A 23,176-nucleotide genomic window follows, 5' to 3' on the forward strand; every position below is an offset into this window, starting at 1 on the left:
AGCGAGGCGGGTACCCAGGCTCTGTTTGGAGCAAGGCAGGCTCTGCCAGAAGCAGGGGGTAATCAGCACGGTAATTAAATGTGCAAATAATGGGAATTTGGGAGATATAACAAAAGGCAGAGAAATAATCCGGAGGGGCTCGGAGAAATTAGGAACTCAGAGCAAAATCTAATCAAGCAGAAAATAGCCCATCTAGAGCCAACGGCTGGGGGCTAAGGCAGCTGGCCTCAGAGAGCTCGTCCCCTGGCATCTGGGGGTGTCTCCAGTGCCATTTTGGGGCAGAACAAGGGTTTTGGGAGAGATCTGTTCCTGCTTGGTGAGCAGGGCTGGCTGCAGGCTGGGTTCCTGGGAAAAGTTCCCAGATCTGCACTATCAGTGGATGGTGGATTTTGGATGTAATATCGATGGAAATAATGACCCAGAAGAGGGGTTGTGGGGAATGCAGCTGATGGAGATGGAGGAAAGATACCTGAAGCCAGTGAGAAATTTAGCTGTTTTGGGGGAGAAACTGTGTTTTCATGGCAATGGGGTTGCTGGGGCTTAAATATTTTATGCAGAGTAACCCTGAGATGAGCTTGGACACACAGAGCTCCCTGGCCAGGGGGAGATAAAGGGAAAATATGAGCTGGTTTTGGTCTGCTGGACACAAATCCCCGTGTGAGCATCTTGGGAGGGACTGGTGGTCGGAGAGAGCAGCAGGCTGGAGCCAGGCTCTGGCACAATCGATTCCTTCCTGGGTTTCCATGGTGGGATGCGGTGGCCAGTCATTGCATCTCCAGGGAAGTGGTCCACAAGGCTGGGAGCCAGACCCAGGGGACCCAGTGCTATGCCATGGGCACCATGGGGACCAGATGGTACTGGTGGGGCTGAGTGACATCCCCAGTCCATGTGCCTTGGTTGTGCACAGGGGGATATTGTCTCTGAGGACACGCAAGGGGACATCCCATGGGGTGGAAGGACCTTCTCCCTCCACCAGTGGAGACCCCAAACCTGTGGTGCACAGGCAGGGATGCCTCTATCCCACGGCAGCCACTGCAGAACCTTGTAGATCGGATCCCAAACATCTAAAGCTATCCCAGTCTCTCAACCAGACCCATCTCCCAATGATCCCTGCAAAGGCACCTCGCCAGGTTTGCTCTGACATCCCAGAGCCCCGCTCCAGGCACAGGTGACACAGCTCATCCCCACAGGGACACACTGTCACTGCCTCCCAGTGCTTTCCACCAACGCTTGACAAGACCTTTCAACAAGTCCCAATAAAAGAGGCGGTGTGGCGAGGAGTGAGCCGCCCCGACAGGAAACACATCCCGCCAGCCCCTGCCCCATCCTTGTTTTCCCATTTCTATGCCTTCTGCCCCAGGGAGGTGACCTGGCAGCAGGCTCGAAGCCAAAGCAAGGCAATGACCCTTAAACGGAAAAGAAAAGGCTGTTAAAGTTGGGATTGCCTCTGGCTTGGGATGTCCCAGAGCCCCAGATTACTGAAGCCCAGGAGATGGTAGCAGGGAGATGTCATCACATCTTGTTTTCCCTCTTGTCCCCTGGCTGAGTGACCTTTGCTCTGTCCTGGGGTGGCTGTGTTTGGGCTGGGTATCCCCAAATATCTCCTTCAGCCCCCCAGACTGGGAACCAGAGGCACCGAGAGCACAAGCACAGGGGCAGGAGCAGCCCTGTCTCCCACCAGCCATGATGGATGGGACCTGCGAAGACCACAGGGCGCTGGGACTTGGGATTTTAGGAAAGCCCCCAAATCCACACACTGTGAGATGCTGCCAGCAGCCCCAGCACTGGGACCAGGTCTTCCCTGCCACTGGGCTTGGAAAACCCTGCAGCTCCCTGCTTCCAGCTCGATTCCCTGCGGGGCAGGTTGTCCTGCAGGCTCAGAAATGCCATCAGGGGGGCACAAGCCATCCCTGCCCCACAGCCCACTGCAGTGGGGGGGTTATTCTGGGGATATACCGCAGGGAAAACCAGCCCAAGGACATTCCTCTGCTGGCCAAACCTGCGGGGAAGGGTTTGTTTAGCCCCAGCAGCTATAGCAACGAGCCCTGCTACCAGCAGCAGCCCAGCTCTCCCCATTGCCTGCCCCAGCCATGGAGGTGGGGGAACCCCATGGGGCCTGGGGGGACACCCAGGCAGGGACCTACATCATCCCACACAGGGTAAGCCCTGGAAAGCAGCTCTGTCTCTGGATTTATGGGGTAGTCAGGGCTCACGAGGGTCAGGTGGGGAAAATGGGATGGGATGGGGTGGGAAGAGAGAGGGGCTGGTTTTAAGTGGGCACTGGGAATGGGGGGCTACAAAGCTGCTCCTTGCACAACACCTCCCTGCAGACCCCGGTCACTGGTAAGGCCACTTCTGCACGGGGACATGTCCCCAGGGGTTGGGACTTGCCAGGAGTGCAATTCATCCAGGTTTGCAGGGCTGCATCCCTGGAAAAATGGGGGAAAAAAGCAAGCCGCCTCCTCCTCGGAGGCTCTCACCCCTGCTCCCCCCAGGGTCAGTGTTGCTTCTCCTCCCTGCCCCTCTCCTCTCTCCTCCCTGCCCCTCTCCTCCCCGGCTGCCCCACTAATAGGGCACTAAATTAAAGCAAGAGTGGGAGATCCCTGGGATTTTCCTTCCCCTCCTGTCTTTCAGCTCCAACCCAGGAGATCTGATGGGGCCGTGCCGATGCCCCAGCAGCCGGTGGTGATCCTCCAGCAGCTTCCCGGGACCGTGGCTGCCCTGGCTCCCCCTGCCAGACCCCCAGACATCCGGGGAGGTGCGTGATGGTAGACGGCATAGAGGTCAGCGTTAAAACCAGCTTAACTTCATCCTCTTCTTTTTTCCCCCAACCTTTTCAGGATGAGGGGCAGGCAGGGGGTCTGTGCCTACCATCTGCATCTTTAGTCCATGCTTTGATGGCTGCTTTGCCCCATGGGATGAAATTTTTGGTGGTTTTACCAACCTTGAAGTCTGGGCTGGCTTTGGCCACACCGGGATGCTCCCAGGGAATGGTTTGGAGCTGTTTTTTTTAACTCTGCCTCTCTCCAAAACCCCATTTCATGTGGGTGTAGGGAGCATCACCAGGGAAAGCCAGGGTGATACGGGCTCCCAGGTGGAACCGGAGTGGGACACATGCCAGCCCCAGAGCCTGTGGGATGTGGAGGCGGGAGCAAAGACCAACTGTCTATAGGGGCTTCACCCAACCTTGTGCAATGCAGGATTCAGCAATCCGGGCTGGGGGAGCAGAGATGGGGAGCTGGTGGTCCCCAGGACATGCTGCGGGTGAAGGCGTGCAGCATTGCAGGGAGGGGGAGAAGACTAAGCTGTCTTTAAAAACACATGGAGGAAAGGCCACGCTAAAAATTGGTGTGGGAAGAGAAGGGAGACCCCATCCCGGCCCCTCGCAGCTGGCTGCTTTTCCAGTGGGACGGGTGGGATGCATTAAGAGCCTCCAGCCCTTCGCGTGCCTTCTCCTCCCCGTTCAATGCCTGGCTGCTGGCCCGCTCCCTCCTCGTGGCTCCGACCACCTCCCGGGCTGTCCCGTAACGTTCCTCGCTGGAGGGTTGGCTCCCTCATGGGTGCCCTGGGAGCCTGGCCCGGCAGCTGCAAAAGCATTTTGGGATCTGGCATGTGGGACACAGGGATGCCCAAACCCCTTTTTTCCCGGGGGGCTCACGGGTCTGGTGCGCAAAGCCAGCAGATCTTGGGGAGGCAGGGGGGGCCCTCCAGCAGGTTTGCAGGGATTTTGCGGGGGAATTTCATGCCTGTGACAAATTGGGGATGCTTGGATGGGGATGCAGAGCCAGACGCTGTACTTCCCCTGCAGCCAAATTGCCCTCAGTGGCCACCTCGTGGCTTGGGCAACCAGCCAAGGGGACTGGGATGTGAACACGTACGTGCACAGCCACTTCGGGTCCCAGCTCCTCGTGCAGAGCCAAGAAGGGGCTGGGGAGGCACCGAGCACCCCCATCCTGCTCCTCTCCTGCACCCAGCTCCATAGGTGCTTGCTCCTGGGAATGGAGATGGGTCCAGCCCCAGCTCCTACCTCCTCGGGAGCACCCTCTGCATGATGAGGTGCCAAGTGGAGCTGACCCTGGTGTGGTTCCCATGCAGTCCCACCCCGAGGACACCGGCTCTGCTGCCTGGTGCCAAGGCAGAGCCTTGCCAAGCCGCTGAGCACTGCCAGGACCACAGCAATTCTCCTCTGAATGGGCGGAAAGTCTGATGCCTCCAGCACCAGTAATCACCTTTTGTGAGCAGCCTTCAGCAAGCCAGACCAGATGTTTAATCACATTTGCAAATAAGAAAAGGCTGGAATATGGCTATTTTAAAGCTTTATCCAAGCAAAATAATTTTTAAATGCCACATGGGCCTTCCAAGTTGGGGTGGGGGGAGTCTGGCATAGATCCCACTGCTTGGGCACAGGGACAAGCCTTGGTACCACCCCATCCCATCCCAGGCATTCATCCCATGGCCATGTTTCTCGTGCCCTTGCTCTGATCTCTCTCTGACGCAGAGCCCCTTACTCTCCGGCAGATTTAATTGAGTTGATGATGATTCAAAACTTCCAAATGCACCAGGTGGTGATGAACAGCCTGGCTGTGTCTGCTCTGGCGTCCTTCAGGTTCTGGCCATCCCCAGCCGCTGCCCAGGTAAGGGTCAGGGATGTTGCAAAGGGACTATAGGACCAAAAGTACCAAAGAGGTGGGCAAAGAGACCTTCCCGGAGCTGCTCAGGAGAGCAGGATGCCAGTGTCTTGCTTCGGCACAGTGTGGGACCCCTCCAGGCGCAGAAGCTGGGTGGTCTCAGTCCATCTCAGCCCAGGCTCTGTGGCCCCTTGGGGTTTTGTGCTGGTTTGACCCCAGCTCTGCCAGTGCAGATCACATCCAGGCTTCTTGGAAGTGACTTAGCCCAGCTGGGAAGAGCCAGGGCCCTCCCTGCGTGCTGCGGTCCGGGCAGGGTGCAGCCCTGGGCTGCGGTGGCTGAGCAGCGCGGCTGAGCACTATTCATTAAATCTGATTTAAAAGTCCATGTCAAATACAAATCATATTAAACATTTCATCTCCGTGGGGGGAAACAAATGCTGCTTTCTTGGCAGGAGCTGGGCTGCGGGCAGCTGCCTTGCTTGCTGCCAGCTGGCATCTCTAGGCATGTCCCCACCCGTGCTGCCCGCCCAGTGCCCACCAGTTCACCCATGACCAGACTCTGCCTCTCGCATCTCAGCAGCCGCATCAAACGGGCTCTTCCCAGCAGCGTTTTGAGGTCCCAGCCGTGGGGCTGCCACCTCCCCGTCTGCCCAGCAGCCGGGTTCCCACGCTGGCCAGCCGCGGGGCTTTGTGTGGGATCGAGCCCACCCAGTTGGACCCCGGGAGAGCTGTTCCGTGCTGGCGGCATCGCAGCCAAGCGTGGCTCTGTGGGAAATCTCTCGCTGGCGCTTTGGGGAGCGGTGCCCCAAGCTGCTGAGAGGGGCTCGGCACAGCCCTGCGCTTTTGTTCCTCCCTGCAGGCGATGGCGGGACCTTTGCAGACTGAAGAGGAAGAGGAGGCTGTGGTGTTCCACCATCACTACATCCCCTACCCTGGTCCCGCTCCCGTCCTGGCATGGCCAGTCCCGACGCGGGATCAGGGACCGGTGGCTGTGCGGTACCTGGGCACAGGCTCATTAGCCGAGGATGGGGAGCTGTGAGTAACGAGGGTGCTGCGGGGCTGCATGATTGTCACTGTGGCCCCTGGTGTAACAGGACTTCCAGCCCAAGCTGGGACACAAGGGGCAATGCCAGGCTGGCACTTACTCCTCTCCTTGCTCCTCTCCAGCCCTGCGGTGCCCCCACCTCCACCCCCCAGCGCCACGGGGACCGTGGGAGCCAACGTCCCACCAGCATCGGGTAAGGACACATTCTCCCCTTTTCCCTCAATGAGGGACATCTTGCCCTCAAACATGCATCAGCTGTCAAAGCTCCTGGTCAAAGGTTGAGCCCTCCCTGCTCCCTCCATCCATCGGATCCTGGGGGTGGCCATTGCACATCCTCCAGCTCCCCTTTTCTCCCTGCAGAGTACTACGACGTGGTGCAGGAGAGGCTGTGAGCTCCACGCTTCCTGAAGTGGTTTCTCCTCCACATCCCAGCCCTCAACCCCAGAAGATCCTCCAGGTGCTGGGGTGCTCCATGATATCCCTATTTTTGGGGTGGCTCATGGGGGAGGAAGGCAACGTGCCCAGCAAAATGCACAAAGTGCACAAAGTGCGTTTTGCTGGGCACGTTGGCTTCCTCCCCTGTGAGCCACCCTGAAGGCAGGGGGTGTCACGAAGCCTGTCACCAAATCCCAGGTGATGTTGTGACCCCAAATGGGGACAGGCTTCATCTCCACGCTCTGCAGAGGGCTCATCCCCAGCACGTTTGTGGGGACATCCCAACCCTGGCTGGACAACATGTCCCTGCCAAGCCATGAGGACTCTGCAGCACGAGCTGAGCTGTGTCCCCATGGGTGGGTGGGAAGGAGAAGGAGGAGGAGGAGGAGGAGGAGGAGGAGGAGGAGGAGGAGGAGGAGGAGGAGGAGGAGGAGGGTGATGCCAGCCCAGGTGGTCCTGGTCTTCATTAGTGCCTTCAGATCTCAATGCAGCACATTGCCTGTAATTAATTTGCTTTGTTAAGGAAGTGCCCTGCTGTCACTAATTAAGCATGTGTAATTACCCAGGCTGCTGGCTTCCTGCCTGAATGCAGGGATCCCTCCAAGCTGGGGGGGGTTGAGGGAGGTGGTGAGGCTCTTGCACCTGGTTGGGGGGGCTATATCAGTGCCTGCTGAGGGTGCTGGGGCGATATGGGGGTGCTGCTGGGCTGAACACAGCATTGGGAGAGCTGGATCTGGCCTGCAGCTCGCTCCTTGTGGGGATGCAGTTGGAGCAGCAGCCTGAAAAGGGGTGATCATGGAGTTCCCCAAGATTCAGTGTCTCCTCTGCTCATCAGGAAGAAGGGGGAAGTGGGGGCAGATGGGTGCTGGAAGCTGTCCCCTGCCTCTGCTACCTCCCCAACCCCACTTAGGGGTGACAGCCCTGCTCTGACCCTAGTGGGGTTACAGGTCAGTTGTCAGGAGGCTTTGCCTCAAGAGCAGAGCTCCTAGCAGGAGACTTCAGGGCTGGTGGTCATCTGGAGCTCAGGCCATGCAGAAAGATGGTGTCCAGGCAGTTGCGCCTTAAATCTCCTCTTTCTGCTCCCATTGGGCATGAGGACTGCCCTGTCTCTCTTCTGGGGTCACTATGGAAAGGAGAGTTTATCCTCCCCAAGCCCAGGACTGAGCTGGACTCTGGCACAGGCAGATCTGCTCCTGCAGCAAAGCTCAGCCTGGCTCCTGCTGAAGTTGGAGGAGAAGCTTCTCAGTGTGGACCATAAGAGTCACGTTGAGTTGCAGCATGAAGACATGTCTCCTCCGGCTGCAAGAAGGGCTCAGCAGAGCAGCAAGAGCAGAAGGGAAGGAGACCATCCAAAAGCAAAGCAGAGTTTGACGGGAAACCAGGCTGGTGCACAAGGGCTTCCTCATCTGTAGAGACAGGAAGGGAAGAAGGAGAGGAGTCACCTGGGGATGGGGCAGACAGGAAGTCTGGGCTCAAGATATGGCCCAATCTTAGCTTGAATATGAGGATAATGAGAGGAATGGGAGGATGAAGCAATGGGGATTGCAACACCCATGGTGGAAGTAACCCCTGGAGCCCTCTCTGGGTCACGGTGGTTGAACTGGGGCACCCTTCAGCTGGCAGCATGGAGAGCATCACACAACCAGGAGGCCATCAGCATCCACTCGCACCCACATCAGCAGGGGCAGGGAGGAAGTGTGGATGGAAAGAGCAGGCATGGGCATGGAGGGGAATGGAGCAGGGGAGATGTGGAGTGGTTCTCCTGAGGGTAGGTTGTGTCAGATGAGGGATGGGGCTGCTGGGTTTGACCCAGGTGATGTGACGCCTCTCTCCAGTGTGGTGTGATGGGTGTTTGTCCCAGAGCTCTGGTGGGGTTGTTACAGGAAGGCACGAGCACAGCCCTCTGCTCGCAGGGTCCTGCCCCAAGGGTCAGAGATGAATCGATGGGTGTGCGCAGCGGCACATGGAAATCCCTGGCAGGGCTTGGGGCAAGGAACAGCCAGGCTGGGAGATGCTGCTGGTGGCTGAGACCAGGCCAGAGTTACCTCTGCAATGATGAGCACTTGCTTTTTAACAGCAAGTTTCTGCATGGCAACCCAGAGTTGGCTTGGATCCTGTGTGCCCAGTGCAAAAGCAACAGAGTGGAAGGAGAGGCTAATTACAGCCCTGTGAGTGTTAATTGCACCTATGTAAACACCTAACGCAATGCAGGCCCTGGCTGGGGCGAGGGCTGGCATCTCCTTCAGCCCAGGGTGGGAGCCGGAGGGGCTGGCAGGGCTCAGACCACTGTGGCATCACCCGCACCTTGGTGAGAGGTGCTCGGCCTTTAGAGGGGAAGGGCAGAGGGAGTCCTGCAGCCCAAACTGGGGGGAGTGGGGAGATGGGGAGCCCCGACACCATGTGCCTGCTGTGGACCCAGGCAGGGAGAGATCTTCCAATAATCTGATACTCAGCAGGGTGAGGTTTTGGGATTAGCCATGATGCCAACAGGGAATTGCACTAAACCTTACTGGAGTGGTGGGCATGGACCAGAACCAGCTCCTGCTGTCCCTACCCACAGAGATCCCTCTTTCCCAGGGTTGGGGTCCCTGTGGCCAGGAGAGGCGCCCAGAGCATGGATGCTTTTGTGACCAACAGATCTGATCTCATCAAGTCAGAGGCACGTCAATGGCTTTCAACAACCCAGGAGGGCACTTGTCAGCAGTGACACTTTGGGTGACCCAGGGTCCCCGACGTTGACTCACCACCACTCTCCACCCTCAGTGGGGTAGTCTGCCTCCTGTCTGAGCCAGTTCATCCTCAACACACAGCACCTTCCCCTGGACCAGCCCCAAACACCCACGCACTTCTCTGCTGATCCACCCGAGTCACCTGCCGGGCTCCTTGGCATCCCCTGCTCCACTCGCCCTGCTCCCGGGGACGCGGGCTGAGCTCCGGGGCATCCTCTCACCACACCAGCACGATGGAGGTGGTCCTGCTCCATGCGCTGCTGCTCCTCCTCCCCTTGGCAGCCCTCCTGCTTTACTGGTACAATGCCACCTTCCACTACTTCTGCAAGGTGGCCTTCTTCAACTGCTGGATCTTGGCCGTGTCCACCCTCCTCTCCCCCTTTGCGGCTTTTCGGGGACGCTCTGTGGAGAATATGAAGTGAGTATGGCCTGGAGATGCACTTCTGATGTGGAGACGGCTGGGGCTTGGCTGCAATGGAGGAGCTCATGTGTTCTTGTGGACACATGCTCTCTCCTGCTCTGGGCATACCCACAGCCATGTTACAGCTGGTGGCTGAGCCCTCGGGCCACAGCGAAGGCTGTGGTCATGTCCGTGTAGCAATGAAAGGCTGCATCGGCATCTTGTGGTGTGGTGAAGAGGTGTTGGCCATGCCCAGGGAGGGTTACACCACGATGGAGGTGGCCAGTTGGGTTGGGACTAGTGGTCCATGGAGGATGAAGTAGCATGGAAGGGATCATCCTTGGCCATCACAACGTTGGGGTCATTAGTTGGGTGGGCAATAGGGGGGTCTTGGCAAAGATTGGAGGTACAATCATAAGCAGGATGCAAACGCACACCCATTGCAATCTCCTTGGGGACTTTGGGATGTCTCGGTGCCATCAGTCATCAGGCATGGCACAGTCATGTCCTGGCGAGTCACGCGCTGGTGTTGTCAGCTGTGCTCAGGGGTGGTGGCAGCCGAGATAACATCGCTGTGCAACACGAGAGGAAGGTCTTGTTGCTTTCAAGGGTGTCGCAATCTTTTTACTGGATTCGTGGGCATGACAACATACCAGAAGGGATATAATTACGTCACAGTGAAAAACGTCTGAGTATTTGCTGTGCTCGAGCCATCACGTATCTGTGCTGATGGATTTTGGGCCCTTGGCAGGAGTGTGGTCAGTGGTTTGATGTTATCAGTTGGTGGTGTAGCCTCTCTCCCTTGTCCTTTCTGTGCAGAAACACTGTGCACACACGCATGCCTCCAGAGGTGCTCTGAGCCCTGGTGCAAACGCTTCCAGCTCAGTGGAAATACCTGGTGTGAGGCAGCGGTGACTCACGCTGCCTTATCTCATCCCACCGACAGCCCAGCAGCACGCACGCCCCGTTCTGTCTCCTCCTCAGCCTCCAAATCCCAAAGCCTCGGGCTTGGAGTGCATTCCTGTCATTAGTCCTGGCTTTGGGGCATTGCCATGGGTGTTTTGTTTCCCTGCAGATACAGGGACCTTTGAGTCTGCATCTCCCAAGGGATGGGTGGGCTTCTCATACAATGGACCCTCCAAGCGTCGTGCTGCCTCCTCCCTCTGTGCTGGCCTCTGCTCTCTCCTCCTGAAGTTCTCATCCCTACCTGGTGCTTTCTGACAGCCCTGTCCCCTCCCCTGTCCCCTCTGGGCTCCCCCCGACCAATGGCTGCCAGATGTGTGGACCGTGGCATGGATGCTCTTCGTGCTTTGGGTCTGAGTGCTCCATTTCAACACCAAAAGCATACCAGCATTTTATCTCCAGGGTGCTGCAATCCCTGTTGCTCCATCCACCCTCCATTCCTCTCGTTATTCTCATACTGAGCATCACCCTTCATCAGCACAGCCATCCTAATGTCACCCTTCCTGTCCAACCCTCCCTGGATGGTGACACCGCTCTTCCTTGTTCCCCCTTCCATCTGCACAGACAAAACCTCCATCTCTTCCCGACACCACAGGGCCAGTGAAGGTGCTGTCTGTGATTTCCTCTAATGAATGAAGCTGAGTTGGTTTTCCCTTCCCTGCTCTCTTCCCCCTCCACCAGCAGCGCAAAGCTTGGTGCCTGCAGCCCTGCCCTTTGGGTCATCTGCAGGGACATTCCTGGAGACGACCACATCCCTGTAGACCCGTCTGTCTTGCGACTATTTCTCTGCATGTCCTTCTTCAGTGCTCATCCATCTACAGTTCAGCACCTCTCGTCTGCGACCCAGACTGTGATCCTGGTGTCTGGGTTTCCAGCCCACACACCCTGATCCAGCTGTGCATGTAGGGGAGCCTCAGGGTGACACTCACCTGGCCAGAGGCAGTTGTCCTCATTGGGATGTGAAGGTTTGCACCTTGGCTGCAGGCAGACATCCCATCCTTTCTCTTCTTGCTTCCCCATCATCCCTGGACATCAAAAAGCCTGTTTTGCTTTTTCTCTCACCAGCTTTAGCTGGTTGCTCTTCTTCATCAGCAGCTCCGATGCAGACTTTCTGCTACTGAGGCAGCAGCGGGCCTCACCCTGGGGACGGTAACGGGGTTAGCTCTGAGCCATGCAGGCTACAAATGCGCTTGGAAAAGCAAAGCATCACTGCAACTGAACACTGATCCACCTTGGGACACACTATTTTCTCATGTAGAACAGATCTAGCCTGGCCAATCTTGCACCCTGCACCCTGAGTGATTGTGAAGGGCTGGAAAAAATCAAGCAGCGCCCCACTCCCTGCATTGATCTGGTCCCCACATGTGTTCCTCTGCCCTAGGCTCCTGCGTGCTGCGATCCAGCCCCTCAAATACTTCTATGGCATCAAGATGCAGGTGCAGGGCTCTGAGCATCTGAACATCAAGGAGCCCTATGTGATAGTTTGCAACCACCAAGCTTCCCTTGACCTCATGGGTATGTGCAAGGGAGAGGGGGAGTCTCATCTGCATGGGCAACCTTTGGGGTGCTGCAGGGGTGAACCAGACTCACCCTGGGGGTTCCCAGAGAGGCCAGCACCAGGATTTGTCCAGGGCAGTATAGTAGGCATAGGCCAGAAGAGCTGGTGGGACAAAATCTCAGGGCTATGGGTGTGCTGGGACAATGGAAGATGATGCCAGGTCACTACAGCCACAGGACTGGTTGGTTCTGGGTGCCTTTGGGCAGGGACAGATCCTTTCCTCTTCCATCCGTCCTCCAGGCATGGTGGAGGTCATTCCCGACCGCTGTGTCCCCATCGTCAAGAGGGAGCTCCTGTACATGGGCACCGTGGGGTGGGCCTGCTGGCTCAGTGGCATGATCTTCATCAACCGCCACAAAAGAGAAGATGCAATCAGTGTCATCTCCCAGACGGCCAGGACCATGCAGCGTGAGAATGTGAGGGGGGCTGGCAGCAGGGGGGAGTTGGGGAGGACTGACATAGCAGGTCCCAGGGTGCTCTGGTCAGGGGCCATGCTCATGTATCTCGCTCTCCCATGTAGCTCCGAGTGTTGATTTTCCCTGAAGGCACCAGGAACCAGGAAAAATCCATGCTGCCTTTCAAGCGTGGGGCTTTCCACTTGGCTGTGCAGGCTCAGGTAAGCCCATCCTTCCCCTCCACTTGCCCTCAATGGAGTGGGGTGGGGTGTGCACTCTGGGGCAGCGGGATGGGGACATGAGGGTCTTTTGGGGTCTGCAGTCCCCAGGGAGGTGCAGGACCTGGTGCAGGACCCAGGGAAGAGACCAGGATCTGCTGAAGCCTGGGGCACAGGAGGAACTGGAGTCCCACCTGGGGAGGGGATCTGTATGGAGAACATTCCTGACTCTCCATCTCCTGCAGGTTCCCATTTTCCCCATCGTGATCTCCCCGTACCGGGTCTTCTTCAGCTCCAAGGATAAGAAATTCACCTCTGGTAAGGGATGGACAAGAAGCCCTGGTGCCAGAAGGCAGGGCTGGTGGTGGGGATGAAGCATGTAGGACTTGGAGGTCTCTTGGTCTCTTTGTGGGACACTGAGGTGTGGGGAGGCAGCTGGTAGTGGAGGATGCTGGTGGGAAGAACTGGTTCTTAGTGGGTTCATCTAACAGCATCCCTGGCCTTTCCCTTCTCTCTCCAGGGACGTGCACCATCCGAGTCCTCCCCAAGGTGGAAACTCGGGGCCTGAGCCCAAAAGATGTCCCTGAGCTGACAGAGACTGTCCGCCAGGCCATGGCTGATGTCCTTGCCGAGATGTCTGCAAATCACTGTGGGGACCAGCGTGCTGGGGCAGGTGCTGGCAGAGGGACAGGCAGCCTGGAGCATCAGGAGGACACAACCTGGACCAGAAATTAGGCAGAAACCCTTGGGGACATAAGGGAGGTGGCACAGCCACCCTGTTCCCTGCAGATGTGACCACCGGACCTGCCACCACCTCAGCAAGGTGCAAGCAGAAGCAGAGGGATGGGGACTGGGCAGCACCTTGAAATCAGTGTGAGGTGCCCCCAGAGACCCCTTGCTGTGACTGTGCGCCTCTTCCCCGGGGCATTGCCTGTCTCCCCCAAACCTGGCGCTGTGCTTGGCCCCGGGCAGCAAGCCTGGTCTGCCTGCTCTGCCTGGCAGGATGGCTCCTGCCTGTGCCCGGGGTGAGGGGAGGGAGGTGCCAGGGCTGGGGCTGGGGGTTCACCGCACTATTTTCCCACCCCTGATGGCGTGACTTGCAGTGGGGTTCACCCATGGACTTGCTGGGTTCCTTCTTCCAGAGGCTCCTGCAAGCTGGCAACACTGGTCAGATGCAACCACCTCTGGGGAGGGGTCCAGAGCACAGTGTGTGGCTGGGGGGCCAGGAGGTACAGGGGATGTTGCCACAATGGGAAGAGCATCCTCGATGCTGAACTATGAGATGAGGGTGCAAGATTAAAGGGTCCATACCTGGTGGTGTGTGTGTGTATGGTGTCCTACCTGAGCCTCGGGGAGCGTGGGGAGGGGGATCCGTCTCTTTATGGCCATGTGCAATGGCCAGATCGGTGCAGGTAGAGCATCCCTATGGACACTACAGCTTCTCCATGGGGTACAGCACTGGACGGTGTGAGGAGCATGCGGCAGGGTGAGAGTTACACCAGGGTGGACCTCTCCCTGCCAGAGGGATGAGCAGTAAGTGCACAGAGAAGCACCAATAAAGCCCAGAAACATTGAAGGGCAAAGGCGTGTGCATTGTGCCCACCTGGAGCAGGAGGAACCTTTCCATGGCCTCTGGACCATGGCACAACCAGACCCATCCACCAGCTACTGTTTTACCTGGTCTGTTCCCTGCAACCAGGCAGGGCTTTGGGCATCTGCTGGCTCCTTCCCAGCCCAGCAGCTCCTGTCCCAGCCACCCTGGGGTGAAAGTAGGGCAGAGAGAAATCCAGTGTGTGGCTGTCCCCAGTGCTGGGAGCAGGGTGGGCAGGTGTCACCTCCCATCTTCAAATAAGATGTGCAAACCGTGGCCAAACAAAAACAAAGGGCACAGTGTGCCAGTTCGGCATCGTTCCTGCTCTCAGGAGTGGCTGGCTCGTCCTGGAGGAAATTCTGCAAAACCGTGAAATCATTGACATAGACAAATACCACTGGGCAAAAATACTAGCAACAGGAAAGAGGCTTCCCATGAATAACAACTCACCGGATCAGAGACTGTCACGTGGAGGTGGTGAAGGGCAGTGCGCATGTGAAGCATCTAATTTCCTAGAAAACTCCTTTATTCCCTTCCCTCCTGTCAGGGCTCCCTTAGTCGGTCAGCTCTGGGCTGGCTTGACGGTCCCACCACCGTGGGTGTGGTTTGGCTGCCCAGAGCCTTGAACCCTGCAAACCTTGGGTCGAGTGGTTAAACATTGTCCTAGCTGGATGGCTGGGTCCCAGCCAGAGACCTCACTGGATTTTGCTTGCTGCCAGTGAGGAGCTAAAAGGTTGAGGAGAGGAGGAAGACCCAACGTGGGGGCTCTGGGATCACCTTGCTTCCACTTGGTCCCTCAAGCATGGGGTCTGCAGCTGCCCTGCCTTCCCTGCTGCTTTGCATCCTACACCTCACGGCTGGAGCATCTGCAGAGCCGTAAGCCCTCTCTGTGTCTGCCTGTCCACGCCTGGTGGGATGGTGGGTGGTCTCAAGTGGTGTGACAATCCTTGCTGTGACTGTGGTTGCTGGTTGGGGTGGTGGGTTGTCCCCATAGAGGACTTTCCATCTGGGGATGGTGTCTCTGGGTTTCTTTGGTGTAGGTGCAACCTCACACACAAGCGCAGAGACTTTCCTCCATCTGCAGATGGACCCCACGGCTGTTTCCTGAGGTGTTTAGGCAAAGGGGGCTCAACTCCGGTCTGTGCACTGGTCAGCCTCTCTGGGCAGATGGGGGTAAGGCTGGGTGGCACAGCCCTGAAGAGAGCATTCAGGGCTGGAAAAAACCCAAGTGTCCCCCAACCCTGAGACTCTGGAGTGGAGGGGAGCACTGGGATTTGGTGTGGGGGCGTCCCTGCTCTCCTTGTCTAGTGAGGTGTCTCCTCCCCAGATGCTACATGGTGCTCTTCCCCTCTGTGCTCTACTACCCACACCTGGGCAAAGTGCACGTCCACCTCATGGACCTGGAGGACCCTGTGCAGGTGACACTCCACCTGGCAAGCAGCCATGGCATCCCCAACATCACCCTGGAGGCACAGGGCAACGACATCCTCCAGCTGAACTGGCCCCGCTTCTCCAACGTGAGTCACGGCCCCATGGAGGGGCTGCAGACCTCGGGAAGGGGTATCCATCCCCTACCCATTGGCAGAGCTGGACTGGGGGAACTGTGAGGGGACATGGGGTCCATCCTGGATGGGCAATGACTGAGCTGAAGAGTGGAGGGACATGAGCCACATACAGAGACCTTGTGGGTTGTATCTGCATCCTCTTCCCATGCACACCGGTTTCCTGGTGCCTTCATGGGGCAACATGGTGACAATGGGGTGGTGACAATGGGGGACAAGTATGATGACTTGCTGGCATCCAACATAAAGGCTTTACACCCATTTCTACTTGCTCTTTCCCCGGGGGCAGATTTCTACTCCTCCTGCAGGGATCGACGAGGTTGCACATCTTCACGTCTCCATCCAGGGAGGTTCCCTGCAGGGATCGACGAGGTTGCACATCTTCACGTCTCCATCCAGGGAGTTTCCCTGCAGGTCTCTGAGCAGAGGAAAGTACTGGTGAAAAGCCTGGAGCTGGGGATCTTGGTGCAGACAGACAAGGAGGTCTACAAGCCTGGACAAACTGGTGAGGGGCAGGAGCTGCTGGGAGAGCTCACGGGCTCTTGGAATGAGATCCCTGGCTCTGGATCCCAAGTCCCAGCACTCACTCTTACTCCTGCCTTTGTTCCCTCCAGTGAAGTTTTGAATTGTCTGTTTGGATCAAAACTTCATTCCCAGCAACAGGGAGGTGAGATGGGGTTGGGGTGCGGGGCAGGGGGTGTGAGGAGGCAATGGGATCCCCACACGCACAAGACGATCAGCCTTCAGTGTCCCCATGAGCATGGAGGGGACAGGAGCAGGGAGGGAATCCCCCGGACACCACAGGGACATGGGATGGGGGGGACACACAGCTCTTCCCACCACTCCCAGCCCGAGTGTCTGGGGTGCAGCCTGAATTATTCCCTTTGCACCATCCCTTCGCCCGTCTTCTCTCGTGTGTAGATTTTATGCACCATTATAGCGCCTGCTGGTTTTAGCCTCCTGGTGTGATGCATTGCACAGCTAGTGCTGTTTGCACAAGGCGATGGCTGTGGACGTGGCAGAAGGAGTTGAGCAATGATAGTGTCTCCGAGCCCCCCAGCCCAGCAACTGGCTCTGTAGGGGCCAACTCAGCTTCCACAGACCCCGGCTCAGCTACAAGCTCAGCCCCCTGTGCTTTGATCCTGCTAAATCCTTCCGCTCTCTCTTTCTTTGCAGCTTCCCTTGGTGGCCGCGCAGGTGAGTTGTCACCCTGTGACAGCTTCCCTGGGAGGAGCAAAGGGCCCCAGGATGTGTGTGGTGCTGGGGACAAGGAGTGGGGACAGGGACATCGCTGCTGCAGGTGATGAGAGGGGAGAAGGGCTTGGGCTCCTTATCCACATTTCCAGCCCACTGGGGGTCAGCTCACTGTCTGCCGGCAAGATGGGGTTCCTCTGGGGAGATGATGCTAAGGGGCAGGTTACATGGATGAAGACAGCAGTGGCTATAGCCACAGAGATTTTGACCCAAACTGGAGAACCCCCAAGCTTCCAGTCCATGCTGGAGCACCCCCTGCCAGCTCTGGCTGCTGCAGTCAGGCTGGATCTTGGCTAATACAGCCCCCGGGGGAGAAATTTCCTTCTGGAGTGGTGATGCCCTCAGGGCTGCTCTGAGCATGATGGCAGGGCAAAACCTCTGCTTCTTGCAAGGATACACAGGGTGACTTTCAGCACAGGAAGGACATGGAGCTGTTGGAGCGGGGCCAGAGGAGGCCACGGAGATGCTGGGAGGGCTGGAGCCCCTCTGCTGTGAGGACAGGCTGAGAGAGTTGGGGGGGTTCAGCCTGGAGAAGAGAAGGCTCCAGGGAGACCTTAGAGCCCCTTCCAGTCCCTCAAGGGGCTCCAGGAAAGCTGGGAAGGGACTCTGGATCAGGGAGGGGAGCCTTAGGACGAGGGCGAAGGGTTTGGCACTGACAGAGGGGAGATTGAGATGAGATGTGGGGAAGAAATTCTTTGCTGTGAGGGTGGTGAGAGCCTGGCCCAGGTTGCCCAGAGAAGCTGTGGCTGCCCCATCCCTGGAGGGGTTCAAGGCCAGGTTGGAGGTGGCTTGGAGCAACCTGGTGTGGTGGGAGGTGTCCCTGCCCAGGGGTGGTCTTTAAGGTCTCTTCCAACTCAAACCATTCTGTGATTCTATGACTTGAGTCCTTGAGGTTGTCAGCCCCCCACCTCCACAACACACCGTGGAAGACAGGGCTGATGCCATGTGTCCCCATGTGCAGGATCCCAGGGGGAACCACGTGGTGCAGTGGCAGAAGGTGAGCCCATGGCAGGGCATCATGGACCTGTCCTTCCCGCTGGCAGCAGATCTGACCCTGGGCATGTACAACATCAAGGTGATGGGGGAGACACGCTTCTTCAGAGTGGACAACTACAGTGTGCTCGGCTCTGTGCCCAGGCATTGCTGCTGGAAGAGGGGACCCATGAGCACAGCCGTGCCGACAACAACCCGGTGATGTTCTGGGGTGGTGGCAACAGCAGTACGTGGCACAATTGGAGTAGGTGGCACAACTGCTCTGCTCGGGTGTCTCCAGGGTCTCTGTCCTTCCCATCCGCAAGCATCAGCCGCCTGTGCCCTTACTTGCTTTGGTGCCATTTTTCCTCTACTTCTGACTGCTGGAGAAATCCCTTGGGTCCTGAAGGCTGATTGGGAGTTCCTTCCCCTTTCAGCATCCCATCCCAAGATATCCCTCTGTCGTCCACCTCTCCTTCCCCACTCTCTGCCACTCTGAGACTAATTAGTGTGCTTGATTAGTGCCCTGGAGAGCTACCAGGGCGACTGTGTTTTTCTTATTGGGTCTTTCTAACTTTGAATCTAGTTATAAATAGACACTATCTTTATAACTAAGTACTAGTCATAAATAGACACGTCCTTAGTGTCGCGTAAAAAGCCCAGTTTCATCCCAGCCCAGCTGTGAGTGGCAGACCCTTAGCCTCTATGATTTCCTTGCAGCCATCAAGAGGGGCATTTTGGGGTAAAGCTGGGCATTTCGGTGGTGCGCAGCTCTTGGCTGAGCATGGTCCTGCTCATACTACAGCTCCTGTCACACCTGAGGACGACTTTTTTGGCATTTGTTGCCCAACAAATGTGGGTTTGCTCTGTGCAAACTTCCCCCCCTTATCTCCAGACTGGGTCTATGCACCAGCATGGTCTGGTAGCACTGGTCGGGGAGGGGAGAGCAGGCACCGGACCCCACTGCCCTGGGGGGAATCACCAGGACAAACTGCCGAGCGCCCCTCTCATCTCCCCCTCCACAGAGAAGTGGCGAACAGCCAAGCAAATCTGTATGGTTGTTTATGTGACGGCCAGAATCACCATCAAAACCACAGAAGAATTCTACAAGCCTGGGATTCCCTGCACCAGGATGGTAATGGGGGTGTCCCTGCACCCTGCAGGGCTCCCCCTGCACCCTGCTGCACCCAATGCTCCCCACTGACCCCCAACCCTGCTGTCCCAGCCCCAGCCCAGGGCATCTCCCCTTCCCTCCCACTGCAGATGATGCTGAAGGGAACCAACAGCTCTGCCTTGAGGGGGAAGGAGGCGTACAGAAGCTGTGTCTGTGCAGATGAAGAGACGACCTTCCAGTGGAACATGCAAGCCACCAGACTGGGTATGGAGGGGATGACAAAGGGCTGGGGAAGGGGGAGGCGAGGGAGTCTTACCCGGTGGATAAGTGGGTAAGACCCAGTGGGTAAGACTCATATAACAGAATCATGGAATCGCCGAGGTTGGAAGGGACCTTTCAGATCCTCAAGTCCAACCATCAAGCCAACACTGCCCAAACCACCACTAATCCATGTCCCTCAGCACCGCGTCTGCCCGGCTTTTAAATACCTCCATGGATGGCGACTCCACCACTGCCCTGGGCAGCCCATTCCAAGGCTTAATAACCCTTTCAGTGTCAAAATTTTTCCTCATATCCGATCTGAACCTCCCCTGGCGCAACTTGAGGCCGTTTCCTCTTGTCCCATCACCTGTTCCTTGGGAGAAGAGACCGTACCCCCCCCCTGGCTACACCCTCCTTTCAGGGAGTTGTAGAGAGCGAGAAGGTCTCCCCTCAGCCTCCTTTTCTCCAGGTTGAACACCCCCAGCTCCCTCAGCCGCTCCTCACAAGACTTGTGCTCCAGACTCCTCACCAGCTCCGTTGCCCTTTCTGAATTTGTTCCAGAATCTCAATGATTTGCAAAACTCCTCTTTGTCACTGCTTTTCTGATCCTTTCCTCCACCTCTCGGCTCCCTCTCCCCTCCCCTCTCTCTTCTTTCCCTTCTCTGCTCTCCAGCCTCTTCCCTTGATTTCCCTTCTCCTTCCCTGGCTCCCTGGGATGGCTCTGAGCTGGAGCCAGTCCCTGAGGCAACATCACAGTGACATTCCACATCTGCCCCCTCAGGGAAGGTGAATGTCACCGTCATCGCCAGGGCCTTGCACACCAAGAAGCCCTGCGGCACCGAGGTGCCCGTGGTACCAGTCCACGGGTGGGTGGACACCGAGACAAAACTCCTGAGGGTGCAGGTGAGCAGAGCAAGGTGGTGGCTTCCACCACCTTCTCGATGGGAGCAGAGCACCCAGAGCATCTCCCCATCCCTTGGCTGGGCTGGACGGTGCCGATGGGTGCCTCAAGGTGTGGGGAGAGCATCAGCACCCAGAGCAAGGGGGGAGTGTGTCCATGCTTAGGTACCACCACTAGGATGGTGCCTTCCCTTCTCTTTTGGGGTGAGATTGGTAGATTTGAGGCTGCTGTGTGATGTGCAGTTTTCTCCCCTCATCACACCGTGCACGGGGCTGCTCCGAGGACAGCCCAGGTGGCCCCGAGCTCTCCCAGCATGTCAGAAGCGATGGGCTGCTGGTGGGGACAGGGTCCAGGAGGCGTGTGTGGTGAGGAGGGGCATTTCTGGGACAGAGAAGGGCAGGCTGACTCTGATCCTGGTCTCATGCACACTGTATTCTTGGTTTTAAAGCCTCCAAAACAGATGCAAAGGGAAATTGCAGCTGCCTGGCTGTCCCTCTGCTCCTGACGCATCACATCCCACCACGTAGCCACGATCTGGCAACCTTTTCCCGTCCCTTCGTCCCCATCGCCTGACCCCACAGGAGCCTGCAGCCATATGGTTGAGATGAGGTCTTCAAAACCCATCCCTGCTCCCCAGCAGCCATCCCACGTGGGTTGGGGGCTGCCCAGGGAGCAGCCGCTTTGCTGCCCACCATGGAGTTGTGGTTTCCCTTGAGCTGATGCCAGTGCAATCCCTCGGAGAGGGAACGAGGGCAAGCAAGCTGGCCCTGGGCTGACTAAAAGCCTTGGGAGATCAGTGCAAGACTTATGGTTGGGCATGGAGAGGATGCTCAGAGCTGTCCCGAGCACAGCCCTTCTTCTGCCCCTGCTCAGCCAGGGTTAAAAATAAAGAAAAATGCACGTAGAAGTGGCAAAATGTTTTTCTTGCAAGAAATCTCCCTTTCCGTCGTGGTTTCGGCCTAATTTACCAAAACCAGACCAACAGATGGCCCTTCCCCCCCTTCTCCCCTCCCCCAAAAGAGGAGAGAGGAGGAGAAAGAGATAAGGAGATTCAGAAGTTTAGAATGAACTAAACTACTTTAATGAAGAATTAATATTAAAATAAAAATAAAGAAGAAAATAATGAAATAGATACAATATATAGAAAACCGTATCAAGCTCCCAGGATGACAGTCACGTCACCGGCAGGCGCTGGGGAAGTCCCAGACTGGACTCAGTGACAAATGGGAGCTGGATTCCAGCTCTGGAGTCAGGAACACAGGGATCGGGATCAAAGGCAGATGAACAGACAGAGTCCTCTCTGGACGTCGGCCATCGCAGGAAGGGGGCTGACCCTTTGATCCCTCAGCTTTTATACTGAGCATGGGGCAGATGGGATGGAATACCCCAGTTGGTCAGGTTTGGGTCACCTCTCCTGTCCCCTCCTCCCCACCGATGTGACCCCTCTATGTTTTTCCGTTTCCGACCCTCTAAGGGGGCAAATAACGAAATTGGCTGACCTTGGTTGTTACAACAATAAGTATAAGCAAGGGCCTCTCTGCACACCATCCCTTGGCATGGAGCACAAACATTGGTCTGATCATTCTGAGAACAAGCAGTTTTCTCCACAATATGCCGTTAATTTCAGAGAGTTAGAGGAGGCCTGGCTAGGATGTAAAGTTACAGAACAGAAAATTGGTTCAGTTTTACTTCAAACTGGGACACTTTCTTCAGGCTCTTTCCCACCATCCCTGACCAAAGCCAGCTTTGTGTCCCAAAATAGCCTTTGTGTTAGGAGCTCAGCTTTCCTGTCCTCCTTAATGATGGGTCAGAGGGGCTGTACCTTCACTTTGCTTTGCTGAATAAAAAACTTGAGACCAAACCAGAGAAAGCATTAATTTCATGGGCACCAAGGCAACAGAAGAAACAACGCAACACAGGGTCAGTGGTGCCTCATCCTGAGGGGCTGGGGGTGCTGACTCCTGCTCCAAAGTCACCAGCAGCACCTAATGACATGTTCTCCGTGCAATATTTCCCCTTGGCAACTCCACAGGCAGCGCTTGGAGAGGCAGAGGTCCGCCCCACTCCCAAATCAATCTCCCCTTGGCCACTCTGCATCCTGCCCCGTGCTCAGAAGGGCTCAGTGCTGAATCACCCCCGGGATGCCCAGCGGGGCACTGACCCACCTCTCGGGTAGCGGGATGGGCTCAGGGCCATGCTCGCCTCTCATATCCATGAGGGTGGTGGGGACCAGCCTCCTCCGGACACCGGCACCGTGTGGGGCTGCTCCCAAAGGGCAGGGAGGCGGGCACAGGGCTGTATCCAGCAATATTTTAGCAGGGAAGGCATGGGGACAGCAGTCGTGGTCATCCCAGAGTCCACGGGAAAGGGGTCAGCCCCCTTTGTGGCTTCCCATGGTGTATCCCGTGTCCCCAAAGGGAAGGGAACGGCAGAACCCCGGAGCAGGGGATGCACTCAGGACACTAAGTGGCTGACTTGGAGCTGCCTCAACTCTCCCCAGTTCCCACCAGGACAGAAAGAGGCAGCTCAGTTCATGTCCTGGGCAGTGTCCGGCTTCCAGGTGCAGTGCACAGAGGAATGAGAGCAGGTGGACCTGGCACAACAGCCCAACGCCGTCCTGCCCCTGTGCCCACAACTGATTTGATGAAATTGGAAGAAACTGGGTAAAAACACAGCCTGAGACCTGCTATCAGCCCAAACAGCTGCTGTTTGGCTAAATTTGAAACACCTGGAAACAAGCCCTTCTGAGAAATCACCACCAGCTGACAGGCTCTTCTCATGATGGTGCTGCTTACTTTCATTTGGGGAACCCTTTCCCACTCCCTCCTGCCATCATTTCCCAGCAAAGCCAGTGCGTAGGTGGTCCTGTCCCCGGGTTTTGAACTTCTATAGCCTATGGGAACCTCACCTCAAATTGCAAAAATCCATCAGAACCTTGAACCTGGGAGGCTGTGGGCAGTCAGTAAACATTGCCTTGGCTATATCTGCAGGTCAACATTGGATTCCTCTGCCAACCCCTGTTTCCTCACTGGGTGGAAAGCAAAGATCTCATTCCAGAGCCTGCAGAGGAGCAGACTCAGATCCACAGCAATCCAACACCTGGAGAAAGGAGGCTGTGGCCATCCCCAGCGTCCACTTGCAGCTGGAGAC

At 56.9% G+C, this 23,176-nt stretch overlaps 1 protein-coding gene across 1 annotated transcript; it reads left to right on the forward strand.

Moving 5' to 3' along the window:
• Positions 1 to 2,090: 2,090 nt before the first annotated feature.
• Positions 2,091 to 6,065, forward strand: PRR29 (proline rich 29). Its single transcript, XM_074162996.1, has 6 exons — positions 2,091 to 2,159; positions 2,635 to 2,758; positions 4,501 to 4,634; positions 5,488 to 5,663; positions 5,796 to 5,866; positions 6,034 to 6,065. The coding sequence occupies exons 1-6, from the start codon at positions 2,091 to 2,093 to the stop codon at positions 6,063 to 6,065; spliced, it is 606 nt and encodes a 201-aa protein (XP_074019097.1).
• The last annotated feature ends 17,111 nt before the right edge of the window (positions 6,066 to 23,176 follow it).

Source organism: Numenius arquata, chromosome 23 (assembly GCF_964106895.1).
Source record: "Numenius arquata chromosome 23, bNumArq3.hap1.1, whole genome shotgun sequence".
Taxonomy (NCBI): Eukaryota; Metazoa; Chordata; class Aves; order Charadriiformes; family Scolopacidae; genus Numenius; species Numenius arquata.